The 23,580-nt window shown below is 37.4% G+C and overlaps 1 protein-coding gene across 1 annotated transcript in view; it reads right to left on the reverse strand.

The window, feature by feature from the left end:
- Nucleotides 1-23,256, reverse strand: part of ADGRV1 (adhesion G protein-coupled receptor V1) — a 577,341-nt gene extending 554,085 nt beyond the window's left edge. The window contains exon 1 of the mRNA XM_037012118.2: nucleotides 23,138-23,256. Coding sequence (XP_036868013.2) covers nucleotides 23,138-23,171 — 34 coding nt within the window. The 5' untranslated portion in view covers nucleotides 23,172-23,256. The remainder of the gene's footprint in view (nucleotides 1-23,137) is intronic.
- Between the last annotated feature and the right edge of the window lie 324 nt (nucleotides 23,257-23,580).

Here is a 23,580-nt window from a genome sequence, read left to right on the forward strand (position 1 = left end):
GCCACAACACCCACAAAACAAATAACCCAATTTAAAAATTGGTGGAGGCCCTGAACAGACATTTCTCCAAAGAAGAAATATAAATGGCCAACAGGCACATGAAAAGATGCTCCACATCGCTAATCATCATGGAGAAATGAAATCAAAACCACAATGAGGTATCACCTCACACCAGTTAGGATGGCCACTATCCAAAAGACTAAAAACAACAAATCCTGGGAAGGATGCGGAGAAAGGGGAACCGCCCTATATTGCTGGTGGAAATGTAAATTGATACAACAGCTGGAAAGCAGTATGGAGGTTCTTCAAACTAAAAACACAAACACCATTCAACCTAGCAATTTCACTTTAAGGAATTTACCTGAAGAAAACAAAATCCGTGATTTGAAAAGATACATGAGCCCCTATGTTTATTGCCACATTATTTCCAATTGCCAAGATATGCAAGCAACCTAAGTGTCAATAGATGAATAGATAAAGTCAATGTGGTACATATACACAATGGAATATTATTCAGCCATTAAAAAAGAAATTCTGCCATTTGCTCAGTGAAATAAGCTAGGTGTAGAAATATAAACACCATATGATTTCACTTACATGTGGAATATAAAAACAAAGCAAAACAGAAGGAACAAAACAGCAGCAGACTCATAGACACTGAGAAGTGACTAGTGGTTACCATGCAGGAGGGATTAGGGTGGGTGGGTGGGGAGAGTGTGGGAGATAAAAGGGCACAAAAATTCTAGATCATAAAGAAGTTGCTTATGGGAATAGTAGTACAGCATGAAGAATATAGTCAATGATTCTGTAACATCAGTGTTAACAGATAGTAACCACACTAGTGAGGGTGAGGATTTAATAATATGGGTAACTGTTGAACACTGTGTTCTATATTTGAAACCAATATAAGATTGTGTGCCAACAATACTTCAATTAAAAAAAATACATATTATCATGAACATGACTTATTGCTGCTGATGTGGACCTACTGTTGATCGCCTAGCTTAGATAGTATTTGTCAGGGTAATCCAGTGCCCTTTTTGTAAAGAACCTTGTTGCTTTCCTTTAATCAAACAAGCTCAACTTCCTTCCATTCATCTGCTTATTAAAGACTGCACCAAGCACTAAAACACTGTCTAGATGTTGTATTGTAAATTGTATTACTTGGCAGTGAAATCTAATCAAAAGATAAACAGGATATATCTGGGAGTCTAATAGCATTAATGGAATACAGGGTCATTATAGCATATGTCTATGAAGATGTGTTGTCAGAAGGTTAATTAGCAATTTCAAATTTTACTTCTCAATTTCCCTGAAGTCATATGTGCATAAGCTCATTATTTCTTGTTAATAAAACTCATGATCATATTGTCCTAGGTTGCAGTGATGTTTATGTGCCCTTCTTACTGTCCAAGCCTCCAGCGATCTCCACTCAACAACTGACTTTTACTATACGTCCTCAACTAGTTACTGGAAGCAACTGTAACATCTCCAGCAGTATCATTTGCAAACCACTTTCTAGCCATTAAGGGTCTTAACTGTTCACCAGAATTCAGACTAATGGTTAATGTCAATCTTCATGCTGAAGAAAGTATAGCACAGCCCATCAGCCAACCCTATCAGTACTCTGCCACTTACTAGCTGGGCAACTTCTGGCAATCATTTAACCTTGTGACTCTACTTCATCACCTGTAAAATGAAGCAGTAAGACTACTGAGTTGATCTGGCTGTTTTGACCTTTGATTTATTACCAAGTCCACAAATTTTCTGTTTTCTAATTTCTCTTTCTTCTTTAATCTTTATCCATCCCTCTACTCTGACTGGTCACATGTAGTATTTTTTAATGACTCATAAATTGAAAATTGAAAATTTAATTTTAATTACTCCTTAGTCCTAGAAGCTATGGGTTTGCTCCAAGTATAGCTTTGGCTGCATCTCATGTTTTGATAAACTGAGTTCTTGTGTTTGATATTTTTTGTGAAGAATAAATTGATATGCAAGATGTATTAGTTTCAGGTATGCAACATAGTGATTCAATATTTATATACATTATGAAATGGTCACTACAATAAGTCTGTTATCATCTGTCACCATACAAAGTTGCTACAGTATTACTGACCATATTCCCTATGCTGTTCACTACATCCCCATGCCTTATTTATTTTGTAACTGGAGGACTGTTATCTTTTTTTATTGTAATATAGTTGATACACAGTATTATATTGATTTCATGTATAGAACACAGTGATTCAACAGTTACACACATTATTAAATCCTCACCCATATTAGTGCCATTACTGTCAATATAGAAAGATGATTCAGAAAGCAGTTATGATATTCTAAAAAGTTTGTTACTGCAGATATTAGTTCCTCTATAATACAAGTATTATTGAGAAGAGTTTGGTATTCCATTGTTTCCAAGTAGAAGGGAAGATTTTTTTTATATTTGTTACTGGTTTTATGTGTTTTAGTAAAAAGCTTTTATTTAATTATGTTCATAACATTGTTTTCTGGTGATCACTTTCACTTATTAGTTTTGACACAAAACAGAAATGTGTGAATTTAACAATGATACGTAAAACAAAAAACCTTTTGTTCTTTGGTCTTGCCAGAACTGTGTTAAGATAAAGTAGTTTCTTTAAAGTGAGTACACTGGCTAAGTACCTGACATAGCACCTGACATTCAGATGTATCAGGTGAAGTGCTGCAACATTATGGTCCAGCTAAGTCAGTCCTCTGCCCTATCTGTAAGATATTTATGTGCCTTGCAAGCTACTGTCACTGCCAGAAGCCATTTTCCTAACTTAAACAAAATACTCCTTTACATATTCAATCCCTCCAGTTAACAATTTTCTAATTTTCCAGTCTCATGTACTGCACAAAATTCTAATATTAAAATAAAAGTCTTAATTCGAAACCAAAATCTATCTACTCGTCCCCTTTCACAATCTTCCACACCTTTGAAACTTATAAAACTTAAGCCTGGATTACAAAACATTTCCATCCCAGGAAGTTTGAAGCCAATGACCTTACAATCTTAGTTTATTTCTCCACCTGTCATACACATTAACTTGTAAGAAATAAATTTAATGGCATCTCAATATGTGACAATGTTTTGTCGATATACTTGTACCTCTGAAGAAAATCACTGAGATTGAGCTTCTTGCTGTCATCTAATTACAGAGTGGTTTAAAAACAAAAAGTATCATTGTAAAGCCTAAAATCCATTTTTTATAAATCTCTATCATGCTAGGTAAGATTACGTAAGTATCTCCAACAAGCAGGTCAAAATTTTCAAGTGCTAAAATATTCTTCACCAAATCCATTAAACATTATCAAGCACCCTTTGGAAGTGCCACCAGCTCCAAAGCAGACTCATTTCAGGCTGGCTTTTTACTGATTATAACTGTTTAGATACATATCTGTAATTTTATTACTGTGAACATCTATCAGAACATTAAAAAACTTCAATGACCAAGCCTGAAATTTTTCCAGTTCAAAGAAAGCCTAGGAATTTATCAAAAACAGATCATTGAAATGAGTCTGAGGTATAGAAAACATTTTGCAAAGTAACCTGATTTTTTATTTTAAATAAGGTGTTTGGTTTGACTTAAATTCATCTTTACAGAAAAGTGAATGCCTAATAATATGCTGACTTAACTCTTTGTTTTCATGAACATGCTTTGTAACTGTATCTGTGCTTTTCTCAAAGCATTCACTCTAATTCACCTAATTTTTTTATTTTCCTAACTTAAATTTCCACTCTTTTGGGTCTTTCATGATCATGATCTATACATCATCTTCCAAAATTAATTGTTTCTTTTCTTTCCTTCCTCTTAAAGGACATAGTGTTTGTTTTTGTTTATTTAAATGTAGCCCAAACTGTTTCAGCACTGTGCTGGGGGCTGGCCAGGGTTAGATTTGATTACAATTTTCTTATGGCCATGATGTAATGAAAATTATTATTTCCTTGGAATCTTTAATATGTAACCAGTATGAGCTGGTCCACAACACCCATGGTGCAAATATGTCACTGCACCATTATTTCTACAAATTAAATTCTCAAGACACCATGTACCATGCTGGAACACAATCCAGTTTTACCTCTCGGAGGGCCCCTACTTGTATGTGCCAAGAATTCCAGTGGCTAATACATTCCCAGAGTGAGTTCTGTGCATTCCTATGCAGTCCATCTCCCAGACGACAGGACTCCGCTGCCCCGGAGGCTCAGGCCCTGGTGCCTTATCCAGACCCTGCCATCTGCCGGGGCCTGCTGCTTCAGTCAGTGGCCCTCAGGGCACTCTGGCCCCAGCTCCTTGCATAGGTCAGCACTATCTTTCTGCAAAGAGCCGCTCCACTGCCTATACCACTTCTGTAGTGTTATCTTCAGCCCACAGGGACCCTAACACCAGCTCCCTCCTGCTGCAGAGTTTAGTGCCAAGTCATTTCAAAAGCTTAGTCTTTTACTTCATGTGCACAAGTTTGAAAGAGTTTAAAGGAAACCTATGTGTGGCATGTGGACCCTATTGATGTGCTGTGGCTGTGCCTAACATTCATTCATCACTCAACGACATTCAAGATTACTTATGAGTCTCTACTTGTGCCAGGCATTGTCTAAGTCCTGGGCACACAGCAGTAAACAGGACCCAAACCAAGACATGAATAGAATTGCATCTCCACAGACGGTCTCCAAAAATGGAACACCTATACTTCTCTCTTAAGAATAATCCACCATCTGTGCTTCTGACCCCATTTTTTCATGTATAATACCTTACTCCTATTAGTCTCTCAACCTCTTCTCTTCCTTTTCTTTTCTCTTCTCCCTTCTTCCCTCTCTCCAGTTCTCCCTGTCCCCCAAATGCAGTCTTCTTCCCTAAAAACAATTCCTGATCCTCACCTTGCATCCTCTTCAGGCTGCTACCTCAAACCTATGCTTCTGTTCAATATCAAATGTAAATTTCCCCATCCCTATAAAAGACTCCCAATTCCAACATTAATTTTCAGGTAAGCTCTAACCAATATTCCCCAGTGTTCTGTACAATGTCATGCCTGCATTTTAACCAAAGATTCTGCTGTGAATTACATTTAGAAAGTAAATTTATATGGATACTACACATACTGTCTTAAATATTCAAAATACTTGGAAGCATACAACAAGAAACAAAGTCTAAGCACAGACTTAACTTTATTTAATCCTATAATGACCACAGGACAACTTTCCCCTATTGACAGCTATGTGCATCCTGCAGACCTAGCCCTAGCGGCAGACCACTCCATCTAGCAAAGTTTCCAGCAAAGCACTTTCACCACGGTGGGCAATAACTCATCACCATCAGCCCCAGCCCTATGTGCTAAGCTTAGGATGCTTTCAACTGACCACTAGGCATCTCCACACAGATGTGCTACTGGTCCCTCAAACACATCTCAAGGCAAAACGAAGGGCCACACCTCCCAACCTACCCTCTTCCTGGTCCCCAGCCTCTGCAGTCGCAAAACAGAGATGAGTTGCACACTCTCTCTTATAAATCATTGGTAATATTATTCCTTGACTCATAACTACACCCACCCTCCACCACACTTTGGTCTCCTTCACAAGAAGCATGCTTTTTCTATCTTAGCATCCTCTCTGCATTGAACCTAGTCTTATTCTAGATCACTGATCAATACTTTTGTTTTAAAGAAGAGACTGTATTACCTCTAAACACTTGTTCTGAGGTCACACTGCCTAGGTTATATCCAGGCTCAGTTCTTTCCATCTGTGTTAGCATGGCACATGGTTTAGTGTCTTCAAACCTGTTTTCTCAGGAAAATGTGGAATTAAATTATCTGCCTCAATGGGTAGTCATGAGGTGTAAATAAAATAATGTATGTAACTCTTAGCACATTGCCTAACTTATGTTAGGTATAAGTAACTACTTGATAACTGTGCATTGTTATTCATGCACTCAGTTCATATTAACAAAATCACAGCTTTCACAAGAATGTATCGAAAAGTAGGACTTTTTAAAATTATTTTTACTGAAATATTTTATTTGAAATATTTGAATTTATTTGAATTATTTTAATTTGAAATATTCTTATTATTATTTTTAGCAACTTTCCCTAGCAATGCTCACTCCAGCAGAAGCCAACAATGACTGATCAGGATGTCTGACTCCCTTGAGACCACCAGGCTTTGAGGAAACCCAAGCTAGTCACATGGAGAAGCTGCATGGAAAGAGAGGACCTGGACAGCTCCCAGCTGTCCACACGTCATGTCCAGACATGCCAGCACAACCCAGACAGCAGACACGTGAGTGAGTAAGCACCAGGTTATTTCATCCTCAGCCCCTCTCTAGATGGCTGCAATTCTGTGGTAGACCCCTGGCAAAAAGGGCCCAGCTAAGCCCTTCAAACCCCAGATCCCCAGAGCTATAAGGGATCATCATAAATTAATTTTACCCACTAAGTTTTGGGGTTATTTACACAGCAAGAGATAACACAAAAATCTCATTTGTGATCCAGTCATTTTAATATATATTAATTCCCCAAATCAAATACAATATTACATATTTAAAATAATGAAGAACATCACATTATGAAATATCATAGTATATTTTAAATACATTTTATGTATATAAGTGAGTATACACACAGGAAAGTACAGGAAAGTACAGCAGTTACCACAGGTAGAAAAGTGGCCATTATTCTATTTCTTTGTGCTTTTCTGTTTCCTGCAGTTTCTGCATTGAATATGTTTTACTATGGTCAGGTCTGATAGTGTTTTTGAAAAGCAAAATACCAAAGACTCTGAAACTGAACCCTAAAATTAAGATACCTAACACCTGCACTGCATATATAAATTCTCAAAGCTTAATTACAACCTTGTAATTAGAACTATATCACTATATTCTCAACCCATTATCAAAACAGGAAACTTCTAGATATGTTTAGTACCCAAGTGTTTTTCAAAACAAGAATACAGACATATCTCTCACTGTCCTTGTACATGTCCTAAGCTGTTTCCTTCCTTTGCTTCCATTCTCCATTTTCTTTCAGTTGCAATGCATTACTTGAGGAGAGCAGTTCCCCCCAACACACATGTATTTCAACTCCTATGAAGTCATTTATACCTCAATCTTACCTTTGAAGAAAATTCACAGTGAAAAGGAACCTTTAATAGAATTCATGGTGTGCATCAACTATGTATCTTTAACCTCTTGACTCTGCCTTAGGAGATATGGTGTCATGAACTAAAATACGGGGAGTCTCTTTCTAATAACTCAGTGACTCCCTCAGACTTGCTTTATTATTTCACATTTGATCAGTGTGTCTATGGTACAGAATACTTTGAAGTGGTATCACCCACTGTGCCCCCACTTTCTACCATGGTAATTGTCCCTTACCATGTTTGTTCAATCATAAAAGTTAGGCTTATCAATTGGCTTAAAACAAAAAGGGATCTATATTATTTTCTCTGTGTATTCTTTTACAATTCATGAAAGACAATGCTTTGTTTATTCTACTTCCTTTCAACTTTAAATTTTAACTTGATCCTATTTTAAATCCAGAGTTCCATTTAAGTTTATCAAAATCAGCTGCGAGGGTGGAGGTTATAAAAAGGTACTTAGACCAAAAGTTTTATGAGAATTGTCTTGAATTTGTCTTCTAACTTGGACTTGCTTTCCCATTATCAGATCATATCCTCCCAATCTAAGTAACTCCCACTTCCCTAACTTTAGCTACCTACTATAATTCTTTTAATATCCACCTGTGGTTTGGGATACACTGGAAGGATAGTGATACAAAAAGCAACTGAAAAGGCAGAGGGTCCCTTTTCTCTTCTCTGGTCACCTCCTCAGGTGGCTTCCTGCCGCCACATCCATCTGGTTTTCCTTCTCACAAACCAGATACCCTATAGCCTCTTTTGCTGGATCCTTGTCTCCTTCCTGACCTCTGCATGACAGAATATTCCAGTGCTCGGGCCCAGACCTCTTCTCTATCTACACTCGCTCTCACTGTGATGCCATTGACCTCGCTGCCTTAAATACAGTCTTGCAAGTTCACATCTCCAGCCAAACTTGCCCCCTAAATTCCATACTCATCCATCTAAAAGACTGTTTGGCATCCCCAGGTCTCCAGGTATAGGGAATTTTCATCTGATTTTTATTTTTGTAATATATAACACATTTACATGAATCTAAGCTCAAACCAGTATAACAAGGCATACTCAAAGAACTCGTTTCCATGCATCTCTTCCTTTCCTCCCCCATACACAACCATAGCCCTTGAATTATGCCCCTTGAATATGTAGATTAATTATGTATTGCTTTGCAAATATTACTATATATAGGCAAACAAACTGAAATGAAACAACTGTATATCAAGTGATGATAAAATCACACAGACAAAATAATTATTTCTAGTAGTTTTAAAACAGTTTTTCTCTGTCTGCCCTTAGAATAAATTCTAAGGACAAATATGGCTACAAAGAAAGCTTGTAGTTCATTCAGTAGTCTTAATGTCAGTGGTAATATCAGTATTATGTTTAAATTTTTTTACTGTAGGATATGTTTTGCAATCATATTTAACATGTTGTATAATACAATTTTGAAACTATACATATTATAGGATACAGCAAATAATAAGTAATTATGTAAGTGAAAAAGGAAATGACAATAAAACCAAAGAAATGTAAAGTCTCTATAAGGTTAAACTTAAATTGGAAATGTCAGTTTTACAAAGAAGAAAAGTCATGAAGTGATACTATGCACTTTTCTGACTGTCCACTAAAAAGCTTAGAAACAACCACTCAGTAACAAGAGCATCATTAGTGTCCAGATTTCTGTCTCTAAGCAACATTACCCACTAGAAGGAACCAGGGCTCCTTAGAGAAATAACTGATGTCTGTGGAGGGAAATATGCAAAAGGAACCCAAGTATCTTGTACAAGCAAGGAAACTATCAAAACTTAATGGGGTCACATTAATGCGACACAAGAATATAAAAAGGTGCCCACTGGCCAAGACTAAAATTTGGTGTAACTAAAAGGGTAATGACTGCACTTATTTGAAACCAATTGAATGTATAAATCCTAAGGATACTATATCAATCAATCAGTCTCATTGGTCACCACTGAAAGTAACTAGGGCATCAACTCCTTACTCTGAAATTAACATTTAAAGGAGAAGAATTAAATATTTATACTGTCTATCCTGGGTAAAGACCTTTTAAAGGTAACCAAATAGCCTAGCTGTTAAACTAATATAATATTGTATATCAACTATACTTCAATAAAAAAAAGAATTCTAGCTGTGGCAAAAGTGACAGAAAAGCACCTGTTTGTAACTCCTTTCTTAATTTATTTCATTAAATAATTAAGGAATTAATCATCTGTGGATGAAACAATTGGATAAAAATCAACTCAAATGGATTAAAGACCTGAATGTAAGACATGAACCCATTAAACTTCTAGAAGAAAACATAGGGGTATGCTTCTTGACATTGGTCTTGGCAATGATGTTTTTGGATTGGACACCAAAAGTAAAGGCAACAAAAGCAAAAATAAGCAAGTGGGACTATATCAAGCTACAAAGCTTCTACACAGCAAAGGAAACCAACAAAATGAAAAGGCAGTCTGCAGAACGGGAGAAAATATTTGGAAATCTTATACATGGTAAGGAATTAGTATCCAAAATAAATTTTAAAAACTCATACAACTCAATTCCAAAACACAGGCAATCTGATTTAAAAATAGGCAGAAGAACTGAGTAGACATTTCTCAAAGACATACAAATGGCCAAGAGGTACATGAAAAGCTGTTTGACATCATTAACCATCAGAGAAATGCAAATCAAAATCACACTGAAATATCACCTCCCTCATACCTTTCAGAATGGCTATAATCAAAAAGATAAGTGTTGATGAGAATGTGGAAAATATCAATTGTGACCTGCTAGTGGGACGTCCATTGGTACCCCTATGGCAAACAGTATGAGGTTCCTCAAAAAATTAAATACATGCAAAGAAATACTATTTAGCCATCAAAAAAGGAAATACATCATTTTGACAACATAAATGGATCTTATGCTAAGTGAAATAATCCATACAGAAAAGGACAAATACATGATCTCATTTATCTATGGAATTTAAAAATCAAACTCATAGAGGCAGAGAAAACAGATTGATGGTTGCCAGAGGTGGGGGGAAGGGAATGGTGATGATGGACAAAAGGTATAAACTCCCAGTTATAATACAAATAAATCATGGGATGTAATGTACAGCAAGGGCACTACAGTTAGCAATACTGTATATTTGAAAGTTGCTAAAAGTAAATCTTAAAAGTTTTCATCATAAAAAAAAATACTTGTAACTATGTGAGGTCACAGATGTTACCTAAACTTACTGTGGTAATAGTTTTGCAAAAATACATATATTAAATCATTATGTTATATACCTTAAACTAATGCACACTGTAATACGTCACTTGTATCTCAGTAAACTGGAGAGGGGTTAGTTAATGGGAAGCTTGTGAGTGGAGGAACTAGGCTTTCACCACCAGAACCCACTGCTAACTCTCAGTGTCACTCAACTGAGAGAACACATGACATGATATGATATAAAGTTTATAGCACCCCCTGCACAACATTCTTGCCCAAAGAACAGAACCTGAAACAACAGAGGCTTCAGAGCTAACTCCCACTTTACTAGGGGAGACAAACGCATTCCGTATATCAAAAAGAATCAAATCCAGAACATAGACATTCTATGGGACAAACTGCCCCAAGTTTCTTCAACAAATCAATGGTATAAGGGGAAAGGAGACTCAAGAAGACTTTAAGAGACTGTCACATGGAATATCTACATATTATTTATGTCCTAATTAGAAGAATCCAACTCTAAAAAGACATTTTTGAGAAGGAAATTTGAATATGGACTCATTATTGAATGATGTTACATAAGTACTATAATTTTAAGTAAGATAATAGCATTGTGGTTATGTAAGAAACTATTCATATATTTTATAGCTGCATTCTATAATATGCAGAGATGCATGAAACAAATATGGCACATTCTTGATAACTGCCAATTCATTCTACTATTATATTAATGTGTATGTTTGAAAGATATATTTACTGGCAACCCCTACATAATAATCAAAGCTCTTACCTTACTTTAACATAAACTCTACTTTTTCCCCAACTAGGGCCTGCTGCAGGCCAGTGGCCTACAGGTGGAGAATGGTTATTGACCTCCTTTTGTCTTTGTCCATCTACATATAGTTCTCTTCCTCCCTCAGCTGGCCAGCTGGTTTCCCATCCCCACTATGGGCAAAGCAAGGTGGTAGGCAGGATGGAGGCAAGGTAAAGGAGTTAGAAAGGTCCTTACTTGATTACACTGCAATGAGATGACTTTGTTCTCCACATCCCAGCTGCGTGATTCTCATGGACACTGATGAAGGCTGCACAGAGGCCTCACTTTAATCCACATCAATCCCCAAGATGCAGGCTGTGCTTCCTTTTCAGCTGGCTAATCCAGATCCCCCTCACCTTGTGCCCCTTCTGCACAGCACATGACTACTGGACTCCCTTCGCCCTGTCAGGCTGTCCTCTCAGGTTAAGATCCCTTTCAAATGACACAGGCTAACATCCCTCTCACGGGTCTCCTGGCCAGCCCCTGGGGTTCACTGCCCTCTGCCCATCTGTGGGAGGTGGCGCAGGTCAGCCCAGACATTATCCGTCCGTCCTGCTTCCTCAGGCTACCTTAGCTCAGAAATCATTCAGGAACTTTTTTGCTGTGGGATACTCACAGGATACTCACAGAGCTTCTACCTTTCTCCCAGTATGAACTCTCAGACTTTCACTGTTCTGGACTTTTTTATGAAAGAAATTTTTAAGAAGAAATTAAAAAGTCATGCAGTTTTCTGTTATCTTCAAAATTCTGAATTTCAATTAATTTCTCAGAACTCCCTTTGACATTTGATTTTTTTTTTGGTGCCTCAGTGGAAAATTCCACTTTAAAAAAATGCATGACTATACTGTCATCAAGAAGTCCAAAAGTGGCCTCTTCTCTGCCAGACTGCTACACCTCAACAGAGTAGTCTATGCTAGCTTCCTCGCTTATTATTTTTATTAAGAGCAGTGATGGGGATGGTTTTAAAATAGGCCCCACAATTTCTTGACAGCTCTTCATTGAGAGGTGAACTATGTGTCCCTCTCTTGACTCCAAGCTCTCTTGCCCCTTGGCTACAGAATTCAGTAGAAGTGAATACTGTACTACCTTCCAGGCCGAGCCTTTAGATACTGGCAGTTTCTACTTCCTGTCTGTTTACCATGGTTGCTCAGTGCTTGTTCATGGATGCTGATCACCAGGCTGTGAGGAGTCCAAGCTTCCCGTAGTATGGTCCATGTAGAGAGGAACTGACAGCCAGCCTCAGTTTGCCAAGCACATAGAGTGAAACATCCTGGAAGAAGATGCTCCAGCCCACCAAGCACTACCTGTTACAAATCCACAAGCAATGTAAGTGGTTTTAAGCCACTGAGTTTTAGAGCACCTAGTTATGCCTGAAGCATATGTAATTTGGAGCTCCTCTTCACGTAAAAGAGTACAAAATTATATACAAATTGTTAAGAGCTGTTATCTCTTGGCATTCTCTGGCTTTCAACCTTTCTGTATCCTTATGTTTAATGTGCGTCTCTTGTAAACAACATGTAGTTGGTGTCCTTATTTTTTTGGTCTTTGATAATCTGTTCTTACTGAAGAGTTCAATTTATCACTAATCGTAAGTGAATATAAATTGAACTTATACTTTAGATTTTTTTCCTGCCATCTTATTTTATGTTTTTTTGACCTAATGTTACACAGTTTTTTCTTCTCTTGCTTCCCTTGGTTGTGCTTGTGGATTTGTTTGTTCTTTGAGAGATTTCATTTTTGTCCTTTAAATGTTTATAAGTTTAAAGTTAATATCTTCATCCTACTTACATATGAAGCCAACATAATATTGTATATCAACTTTATTCCAAATAAAAAAACAGCTTGTAAAAAAATGTATCTTCATCTTACTGTTGAATAAAAGGATCTTTGAATACTTAAACCTAATCACTGTCAAAGCCCACTATCATGCTAATTATGCTGATATAAGTTATATGTTGCTTTACTTAACTCTCAATATTTGACATTAGAATTATAGAATTTAATCATTAATGTTTTCTTCACTTATCCAAATGTGTATTCTCTAGTCAACATTTCTTAGTCCTTCTAGAATCATTTCCTTCTTTCTGAAGTTCATAAAAGGCAAACAACTGAAGTGGCATGGTGTCTGTTACTAACAGATAAAATAGCCTTCAAGGCAAAAAGCATTTCTACATATAAGGATAGTTACTACATAACAGCAAAAATGTCCATTTACCAGGAGATCATATAAGCTAAAAACATAGCTTCAAAATATATAAAGCAAAAATTCCTACAACTCCAAAGAGAAGTGAGGGTTTTTTTATTTCTCATTCTCTCTCTGTGTGTGTGCATGTGTGTGAGTCTTTCTCTTTAGTTGATATGTCAAGAACATAAAAATTAGGAAGGATATAGAGGATCTGAACTACACAGCTAATAAACTTGGTCTGATGGGCATGTGGAATATATTCCCAACAACCAGAGACTACAATGCTCTTTTGAGCACACAAGAAAAAAGGTTTATAAAAAACTGAGAGTAAATTCCAAAAATTGGGTATCATATAGACCTTGTGTTCTGAATACCATAAAACTCATTTATAAACTAACAATACCCAAACCCAAAATAAAGCACCATCACTTGGAATATTTAACAAACCCTACAAAGACTCATGAGCAAAACAACGATCATTAACAGAACAAGAATCTAAATGATATACAACCCAATTACACAAGAAAGTGTATATATTAGAAAATAAAAAAGCTAAAGATTAATGTACTAAGGATCCAAAACAAGCCTATAGAAGTAAAAAAGAAAAAAAATTGTTAGGGACTGAAACGAGCTCCAGTAGCTTCAAGATAGATTTAAGTCCTCTGAGAGAATCTAAAGGAGGCAAAAAGAACTATGGTTTCCCTCAAGTACCCTAATCGCAATAATTTGGATCTGATGTGTGACAATATTTGCTAACAGCAGCTAACTTTACTAAGTGATTGGTGTTCTAATTGCTTTACATGTGTTAACTCATTTGATCCTCATAGCAACCATTTGAAATATAAACTAGATACTATTACACTCATATGAGGCTCATTGAAGAACTGAGTTACAGAGATTAAAAATATTTTATTTGTCAAGATTACACTTTGGAAATGCAAAGCCAGAACACAAACCCAAGCTCTCAAGGTCCAGATCCCATGCTCTTAACTAAATACTAGATCAATATTCTCTATTAACAGAGGAGCCTTGCTAATAGTCATATAGGGAAGACAATTTTAAAAGTCACTATATTTATACATCCTAGCATATAAAAAGAGTCATTAGGTGAAAAGTACACATACTTATTTCTCTATAATCAAACTCAGCCTCTTACTGGCAGTAGAACCTACTCAACAGCATAGTCTAGTGAACAGAACAGCCCTATATGTAACACTAAACAACATAATAAGAATCTTATATTACACATACAGTTTCACATCCACAGTGATTTGCCATTTGCAACGTAATTAGCTGTCGGTGTAGATTTTATTTGTGGCTGACATGATACTTTTCTAACAAGAGCAGAAGCAGTGAAACAAAGCAAGTATGCTGCTCTGATTCTAATCCTTGTTACATTCATCCCGTGCTTAAAGAAGGAGCCTGCCACAAGAAAAGGATGTTGGCTAGAAAGAAGGGCAGGGTTAGGATTTTTAAACATATGGTGCCATGAAATCACTGGAATTTTCAAGTATTGTTAAAGATCACTATAAAATCTGAAAAAATTTGGAGGTCAGGAGCTATAACATTTGAAAGTAGAAATCACCAGCTCAGTAAGATTTTCAAGTCCCTGGTAGATTGCCTCAGTAAATGATGCATGAATGCATGACGGACCCCCAATATAATGTCACTCATGAATAACAGTGAAAAATAAAAAGAGGAAGAAGAAAAATCCTTTGCAAGCTTAAAGTGATTCTGGAAACTCCGCTAATCACATTATTCCAAGATCTTAAGTAGTAGGCATAGTATTAACTTGAAAGGCTACGTCTTTCTAAAAACAAGAACAATTCCCAAAGTTTGCTGAATTTCTCTAAGAAAAATATTTATGTAAAATTATCATACAATAATCAAATTGCTTTACACTGATATTCAGAGATTATCTACATTTTTTTATAATTTTGTTAACAAATATTCCAAAAAAGTGAAGTCCTGGCTGAGGTTTGGAAATATTTTTAATACACTGAGGTTTTCAATGCACTGCTACCTGATGAAAGAGCTTTATTTAGGAGATTTAAGATGAAATTAATTTTAAACTTGTGGAAATACTTTTGTGAAACACCAAAATAACAAAATATATTATGATCATTATTGTGATGACTGAGTGGACAACTTTTACTGGACATTAAACTGAAGACCTGGGTGTGTTTTTAATTATTTTTGTTGATTTTTATGACTCATTTAATCTATAGAGTAAAAAGTAAGCACCTTACAACTAAGTGGTTATTAAGATTACCTGAATTAATGTGAACACATGTTGCAAATTATAGGACACGAAGCAAATATATTTTGTTAGGTTTTTTTCAAGAACTTAAAATGTTTTGCCTCCACCAAAATTAGACAAATTTGTTCAAATGTTAATTTATTTTATAAAGTACATCAGACCCTCGACAAATGCTGGCAAGGATGCGGAGAAGGGGGAACCCTCCTACACTGCTGGTGGGAATGTAAATTAGTTCAACCATTGTGGAAAGCAGTATGGAGGTTCCTCAAAATGCTCAAAATAGAAATACCATTTGACCCAGAATTCCACTTCTAGGAATTTACCCTAAGAATGTAGGATCCCCGTTTCAAAAAGACATATGCACCCCTATGTTTATTGCAGCACTATTTACAATAGCCAAGAAATGGAAACAACCTAAGTGTCCATCAGTAGGTAAATGGATAAAGATGTGGTACATATACACAATGGAAGATTATTCAGCCATAAGAAGACGACAAATCCTACCATTTGCAACAACATGGATGGAGCTAGAGGGTATTATGTTCAGTGAAATAAGCCAGGCAGAGAAAGACAAGTATCAAATGATTCCACTCATTATGGAGCATAAGAAAAAAGCAAAAACTGAAGGAACAAAACAGCAGCAAACTCACAGAACCCAAGAATGGACTAACAGTTACCAAAGGGAAAGGGACTCGTACAGTGTGTGGGAAGGAAGGGAGAAGGGGAATAAGTGGAATTATGATTAGCATACATAATGTAGGGTCGGGTGGGGGGCATGGGGAAGGCAGTGTAGCAGAGAAGACAAGAGGTGACTCTACAGAATCTTACTATGCTGATGGACAGTGACGATAATGGGCTATGTGGTGGGGACTTGATAATGGTGGGAATCTAAACTACAATGTTGCTCATATGATTTTTATATTAATGATACCAAAATAAAAATTTTTTTAAGTACATCAGACCCTCTCAAGAAATTAAGGTCTCAGATTAAAAAATACACATAAATGCATACACACACACACACATACACACACAACTATCTGACTAACTATACATTAGTGAATTGGCCTTGTCTTTTACTTAAAACCCAATTCTCAAGTGATTTACTTAGTAGCCATCATTAACAAACTAATTTCAACAACAAATTGTTCTCATTTTGTCTGTTCAACTAGTATCAGGTAGGAGAGTCCCTACCAAAAAAGACAGAAGTCATCAGAGATCAGTGCACATCAGGTAACACTAATCACAGTTCTGATTTTAGCATATCCAAAATAGGTCAATCACTATTCTGCCATTACCAGACTTCCCTTCTTGGGAAAACCTACAGGCAAGGGTGAGAAGTTTGCAGCAAACTTCCTTTGTTTTGCTTTCTCACAACTTGGTTGTCTTAAATGCCTTAGCTAACTGGCAGTGATCTATGCAAGGAGAGTTCCAAGCAAAACCTTCGAGCAATACCTAATGCATTTGCCCCATAATGTGACCCTAACCTTAACATATAGTATAGAAGGAAAGGATAAGTGTCCTCTAACTGCATCCTGACTATTTTCTCCACCCTCCCTAGTCCTCCCAGAAATTCCACCCCACAATGTATAGCCAAGAGAACTGAAAATACATGTTCACACAAAAACGTGTACACAAATATCCATGAGTCAAAAAGCAGAAACAACCCAAATGCCCATCAGCTGATGAAGGGATAAACAAAATGTTGTATATTCATACAATGTTCAACCATAAAAATAAAATGGATGCTACAACGTGAAGAATCTTGAAAACATTACGATAAGTGAAAGAATACACAAAAGGTCATGTATTGTATGACTCTGTTAGATGTAATGCCCAGAACAAACACAGCTGTAGAGAAAGAAAGGCGACTGGTTGGTTGCCAGGGACTTCGGGGTGGGGAAAGGATGGGGAGTGAAAGCTAATCAGTACAGGGTTTCTTTCTGAGGTGATGAAAATGTTCTAGAATAGACAGTAGTGGCAGATATACAACTTCGTAAATATATTAAACACCACTGAATGGTCCACTTTAAAATGTGACTTTTTTTGTAAGTGAATAAAATCTTAATTTAAAAAAAAATTTGACCCACTCTGAACTTCCAGTTCTTCTTCTTTCAATAGTTCCAGTCAAGTTGATCTAATATGTATCTGGGGCAAGTCACCTGGATCATTCTTACCTCTGCACCTTTGATCCAAGCTACTCCCCAGGCACATCTCTCTACTCTCTCCACTCCCTCTCCTCCACCATCCTCAAAGTCCAGATCAAGTCCCACTTTTTCCAGAGTACTTTCCATTCTTAACTGACTAGTCTGCCAGAGGACAGGTAAGCCTTCTTTTATTTCATTCATGCTCATCAAGACTGCTGAATTTAGTTGAATAATATGCAAATGACTAATTACAGCTGCAGATAGAACAAGTGATGGTAGATATATCTATCACAGATACATCACTTTCTCTTTATGTCACAGATTGGATATAAAGGACAATAGCAGACCTTCCACATATGCTCTCAAATTATATTTATCATCTGTAAGACTGGTTATCTAAAACACTTCTATTATGCCTTTTTTCAGTTAAACATTATTTGAAAAATGAGAAATGTATTATTTTAGCTCCAAATCATTACCTAAGTACAACTCTGCAAAAACAGTGGTGCATTAAAAGTTGAGCTAAATTGAATGATCCATGACATGAATGAGAGGATATCATTCCAATAAAAGGATTATCATAATATATATTGGTTCCTTCAGAAAAGATGAGTATACACATGAAGTATATTAATATTACCTAATTATCAGAATGCACGACTAAAGAAGCTAACAAAATCTTATTTTCAATTAGACCACAAATGCAAACCCTTGAATTATTTCCACAATATGCCTCAAAACACTTGTTCTCTTCTCTAGTACTATAGTCCCCACAGAATTCTTTCTTGCAGAAAGAGCAGTCAGTATAAATAATTAAGACTTGCTTCTTGTTAATTTTGAGCCATCTTATTCAATTAAATTCCATATACATACAATTTATTGTGCATACTGTATGCAGAAATAAACTATTGAAGGTGCCACATCATGTCTTTTTGCAGTTGCGCTTTGAAGCTATTGTATTTGAGGCTGTTCTGTATCTTTCAACTTGTGCCACATTTCAATAACAACTATTTAATAATTACAATCATCTCCTTATTAGCTTGGCATTTCATTTTCCTTGCCCTATGGCACCCTACAGCTGAAGGCAAGAAAACTCTGTTGATTAGTTATTTAAGACCAGCAACAATAACTATGCTGGAGAGAAGGCTACTTGGAGAGGATTACGTAAGAGCTAGAGCTCAACAGCCTCAGAGAGCAGCAAATTATAAACCCAAGTACTTCATTGCATGTAACCAAATTGGTTAGTTGAAATGCTAATTGCCTTTCAGTAAAACCAAAGACAGACAGGGAACCTTGTGCCTTAGAGAATGAAATGCATTTTTACTCCACTTCTGCACTATTGTCTTGCTGAGAATCATTTGAAAGCTATTCATAAAGGTAGCTCTTTCCCTAACTTTTAAAATGTGGGAAATTTATTTAGCCCCTACCAGCACCTCCAATGTGCTGATGTGCCAAGATCGAACAGATGGTTGGATTTAAGCTTTGTTAAGCCCCTAATAAAGAATGAAGAACTCTGTGCTCGAATATATAGTACAAATCAAGAAATTGTGCTCAGGGAAAAGGAATTTTGAATAGCAAGTAAATTTATTAAATTAAAATAATCAAATATCATCTTTAAAACATGAATATTTTCAACGTGATTACATTCAAATGCATATGAAAGGGCTATCATTGTCTCTCTCAAAGAGGCCCCCAGCCTACCTCTATGCCTAACCATTTGTATTAGTTCAAAACTCATTTATGGGCAATTATTTCAACAGCCAGGTTTTCCTCTATGTGAAAGAGAGTCCATTCTGGGTTTTCAGAATCTTGAATAAATGAATGAGAAATGTCCTATCTGCATCCTGCCCTCATTTTGAGGTACAGCCAGACTTAAGCCCAAAAGGCCCCATGACCACCTGCCCAGCAGCTGAGGGCGGGCCTTGGTCTGGTACATTTTAAAGTGTATAGTGGTCACAGTGAAGTCAGAAAACACAGCCTTTGTATTTATTACTAGAGCCCCCCATGTCCCCGCTCCACCCTTTTCCTCCTCTACCACACCTCTATCAGGACAACAGAGCTCAGTGCTGTGGCTTCCTGTGTGGCCTGACACCCTGGCATACTGGGGAACCCGCCATACCTTTGCAGATGCCTCCTGTCACCCAAGCCTTGCCTTGTGAAGGGAGAAAAATACACATGCATGTGGGGAAATCAACTCTCTATGCTTCATTCTGCATGAGACAGAGTCAGGTTTATTAGTAGTATATTTACATTTCTCAACAATCATCTTTATTTATAAACAGTTTGAGCTGCCTGATAGTGATAGAATACTAAGGCTAAATAGAGCTTTAAACCGTAAACGGTTTCAATAAATAATTCAGCTCTCACCCTGATTCAGCAGGAGTTAAGGGACGAAAGACATCCCTCTGGCTGGATAGTCACCAAGACCTTTAGAGAGAGGAGTTTCTGGTGATTTTTATTTTCTTCTGTACTGTCTGAATTGCCTACATGACTTTGTATTATTTTTACAATCAGAAAAAAAGTTATGTCCAGGTCAGAGAAACTGCGCACATTCACCTGCGTGTAACACTTAGCGTCGTGACTTTTCCTGCAAAATCAGGGAAATGCCCAATCAAATCTCTCCATGGTAACACACTATATTTTATAATCAAATTAAACAACCATCACCGGAGGACTCCATATGCTTTCTAAGCATCTGCAAATTGCCTAGTTGCCCTCTAAATGAATTCAGTGGTGATGACACAGTGCTCCCATTCTACAGATTTCGGACCCAGTGCATAAAATGATGAGTTGTCACAGGTAAATAGGTACAAAGCCACTTATTCAATATATTAATCACTCTGCTGAACCCCAGAGGTACTATTGAAACACATAAGTCACTGTCTTCAAAGATTTTGTATCCTAATTGGGGCTACCTTGAAATTTTCAGTAACAGTAGGACAGCAATTTAAAAAAAGGGCATGAAGCAGCATTTGGGTGAGTGGCAATAAATCACACATTTAATGATCAAGTTAACCTGTTTACATGCTTCTCACTTCTTAGTTTACAGGAACGTACAGGTGACTAAAGTCATAAAAGGGAAAATAGAACATTGACTTTAAGTGAGTCTCTTAACTTCTCTAGGTTTCCATGTCCAAAAATATAAAATAAATGGGTTGGTCTAGTTTGGCTCCAATTGCCTCCCAGTACTTAAGGATTTCAGTGTTGCATTCACAGCCTGTGGATTTCTGAATAAAGGATCACACATCTAGTCTAAGGCAAAATGTATTTCTTTATGGTTCCCCCCAGAGCATAGATCTTTCTGATTAGTTTCTTCCTCTGCAAATCAGGATAACAGTATTTGATGATTAGATATTAACACACTCTATTTTAAAGGCCTATTAGAATCTTGGCATATTGTGGATATTCAATAAATGTGGCATGCTATTAACATTCACCATAGGAATATGAACCAAAGGGTTAAGTCACAGCTAATTCTGCTGTAAACACTCTTTTTCCTTGGATTTAGTACGGGCAAGATTACCTCTAAAGTACAAAGATTTCTGAAATGCTTTTGCCGAACACCAGCCTCCACCTTTCCATGTTATTTCTTATTGTTATTTTTGCTATCATAAAAGCATTTGTGTTCCAAATACATCTCATGTTATCATTTTCTGATGAATACAACTGGCCCCTTCAATACCTGATAAACCTATATACAGCATAAAACTATATTTATTAAAATACAATAAATGTTGACTATACACCATTTCTATATCTGATATCAAGACACTATTACACAATTTACCTCTACTCCATAAAGGATTTACATTTTACTCTTAGATTATTTCTTAGCTGGTATTTATGGGTGACTTCATTTCTTAATCATCACATTCAGTATAGTTTAGCTATTCAGAGCACTCAAATTAAATCTTTGATCCAGCTTTTACTAATTAGGGAACTGTGGACAAGGAGCTTGAACTTTCCATGCCTCAGTGTCATTATCTGTAAATTGGGATAATTTATGGTGGTGGAATGAGTGTCAAATAAAATAATCCGTATTAAGGGGTTCTGGGAAATCATTACAGAACAGCATTCTGTACAGGGGGACTGATACTCATTCACCATGGGAAAAAGAATATGGAAATAGGATTCAGCCATATACTTTTTTAGTGCATACATTTTGGTTACTTCTTTTAAAAAGTTATAATCTTGAAACATATAATTTCTAGTTCAAATAAGCCTTTCCAATCATCCAATCACCTAGTCTTATCCCTTTACTTTATAAATGAAGAAACTAAGTCCCAGAAGGACGGGCGAATGTCTAAAGTCACCGAAGTTTACTGCAGAGCCAGAATGTTACACCTACTTGCATATATTTTATGTATTACAACACAGTTCAGAGTGTATTTGGCACTGCCCTGTACCCTAGGAAATTATCCAAAAATAAATCGCTGTGTTCATTTGTACCCTGAAAATCTTTTTTTTTACTATACCTTGCTCTTATGATAAATGACACACAAAGGGGAGGAAAAAGCGGAGGAAAAAGAACTTTGATGATTTAAGGTAATAACTTCAAAAAGAATTTTTCTATAATTCTGTATTAGGTACATTTTTTAGCTTTATCATTGTCAATAACTGTCACTCTTAAGATCTGACACCAGTAATTTCTAAAAGACTGTGCAGCTTATAAACACACCACACACATTTTTAAAGGTTCTGAATTTCGTGAAATGTGAAAAGTTGGTTTGAAACAAAAGTTACAAAATTAATATTCCATATTAAAAGGTTTTTGCCCCTATGAACAATGCATAATTTCTTAGTTTGGGAATTAAGAAAAAATTGATTTTAAAGTAGTTGGACACATTGAAAGTGGGTATGCTTTCTAAAAAATATATGATTCTACAGCTTCAAGCTAATTCCAAACTCCCAAGAATCAATGTATTTCACTTAAGTTCTTCGACGCTGTGGTTATTTGGAACTTATGATTCCTTCACGTTGATCTCAACCTTCCCATTATTGTTACCTATGGCGCGCCATTCTGAATCGGTCACTATCCAAGCAGACTTTTTAAAATTAAAGCTAGAATTCGGGTTTCAAACAAGCAGAACGAGAAGAAAAAACTTTTCCCTCTGCGCATGCACTTCTCACCTTCTTTTGGAATAAAGCATCTTTGGAAGGCGCGGGTAGCAGGAACGCAATGCTCACAGCTCAGCCGCAGCCGCCGGCCGGGAAGACGCCGGCTGCCCCGCAGGCTTAGCCGCGGCCCGCGGCGCCCTCGCCTCCCACCTCCAGCAACAGGTGCCGGAGCAGCGACCTCCCGCCGCCGCGGATGCCGCCGCGCTCCTCTGGGGCCACGGGTTGTTCGAAGCACCATCCCCCCACCACAGCCTACCTGGCCCCGGGGACACCACCATCCGGTCCTCCATTGGCACACGCACGCTCTACCTCTCGCCCGCGACCCCGCGCTTCGCGGGGACTGCAGAATCTTTCTCCCGCTATCGGGTCAGGAAGGTTGCTCCGTTCCCCACCCATCCTCCGCCTGCTCCAATAGGACTCGCGGCTGCCAGGGCTGCGCTCACCTGACCAGCGGAGCGGGGGTGGCTGCCCACCGCAGCGCGCCCTCGTGGGCGCAGCGGGCAGCCCGGCCCGAGCTCCGGCGTCCGGAACACCCTGCCTTGCCCATCCCTAATGGACTCTTCCAGCAGCCGGGCGCCGAAACTGACCTGCTCCCCGCACCAGCGCACGAGTCCTGCCTCTGAGGGTGCGTCTCGTTTCGTGAATTGAGGAGACCGCGTACCAGCAAAGTGAGCAGTCGGTGCTTTCTAGTCGTCCACT

The sequence above is a fragment of the Manis javanica genome, chromosome 1 (genome assembly GCF_040802235.1).
Source record: "Manis javanica isolate MJ-LG chromosome 1, MJ_LKY, whole genome shotgun sequence".
NCBI classification, from domain to species: domain Eukaryota; kingdom Metazoa; phylum Chordata; class Mammalia; order Pholidota; family Manidae; genus Manis; species Manis javanica.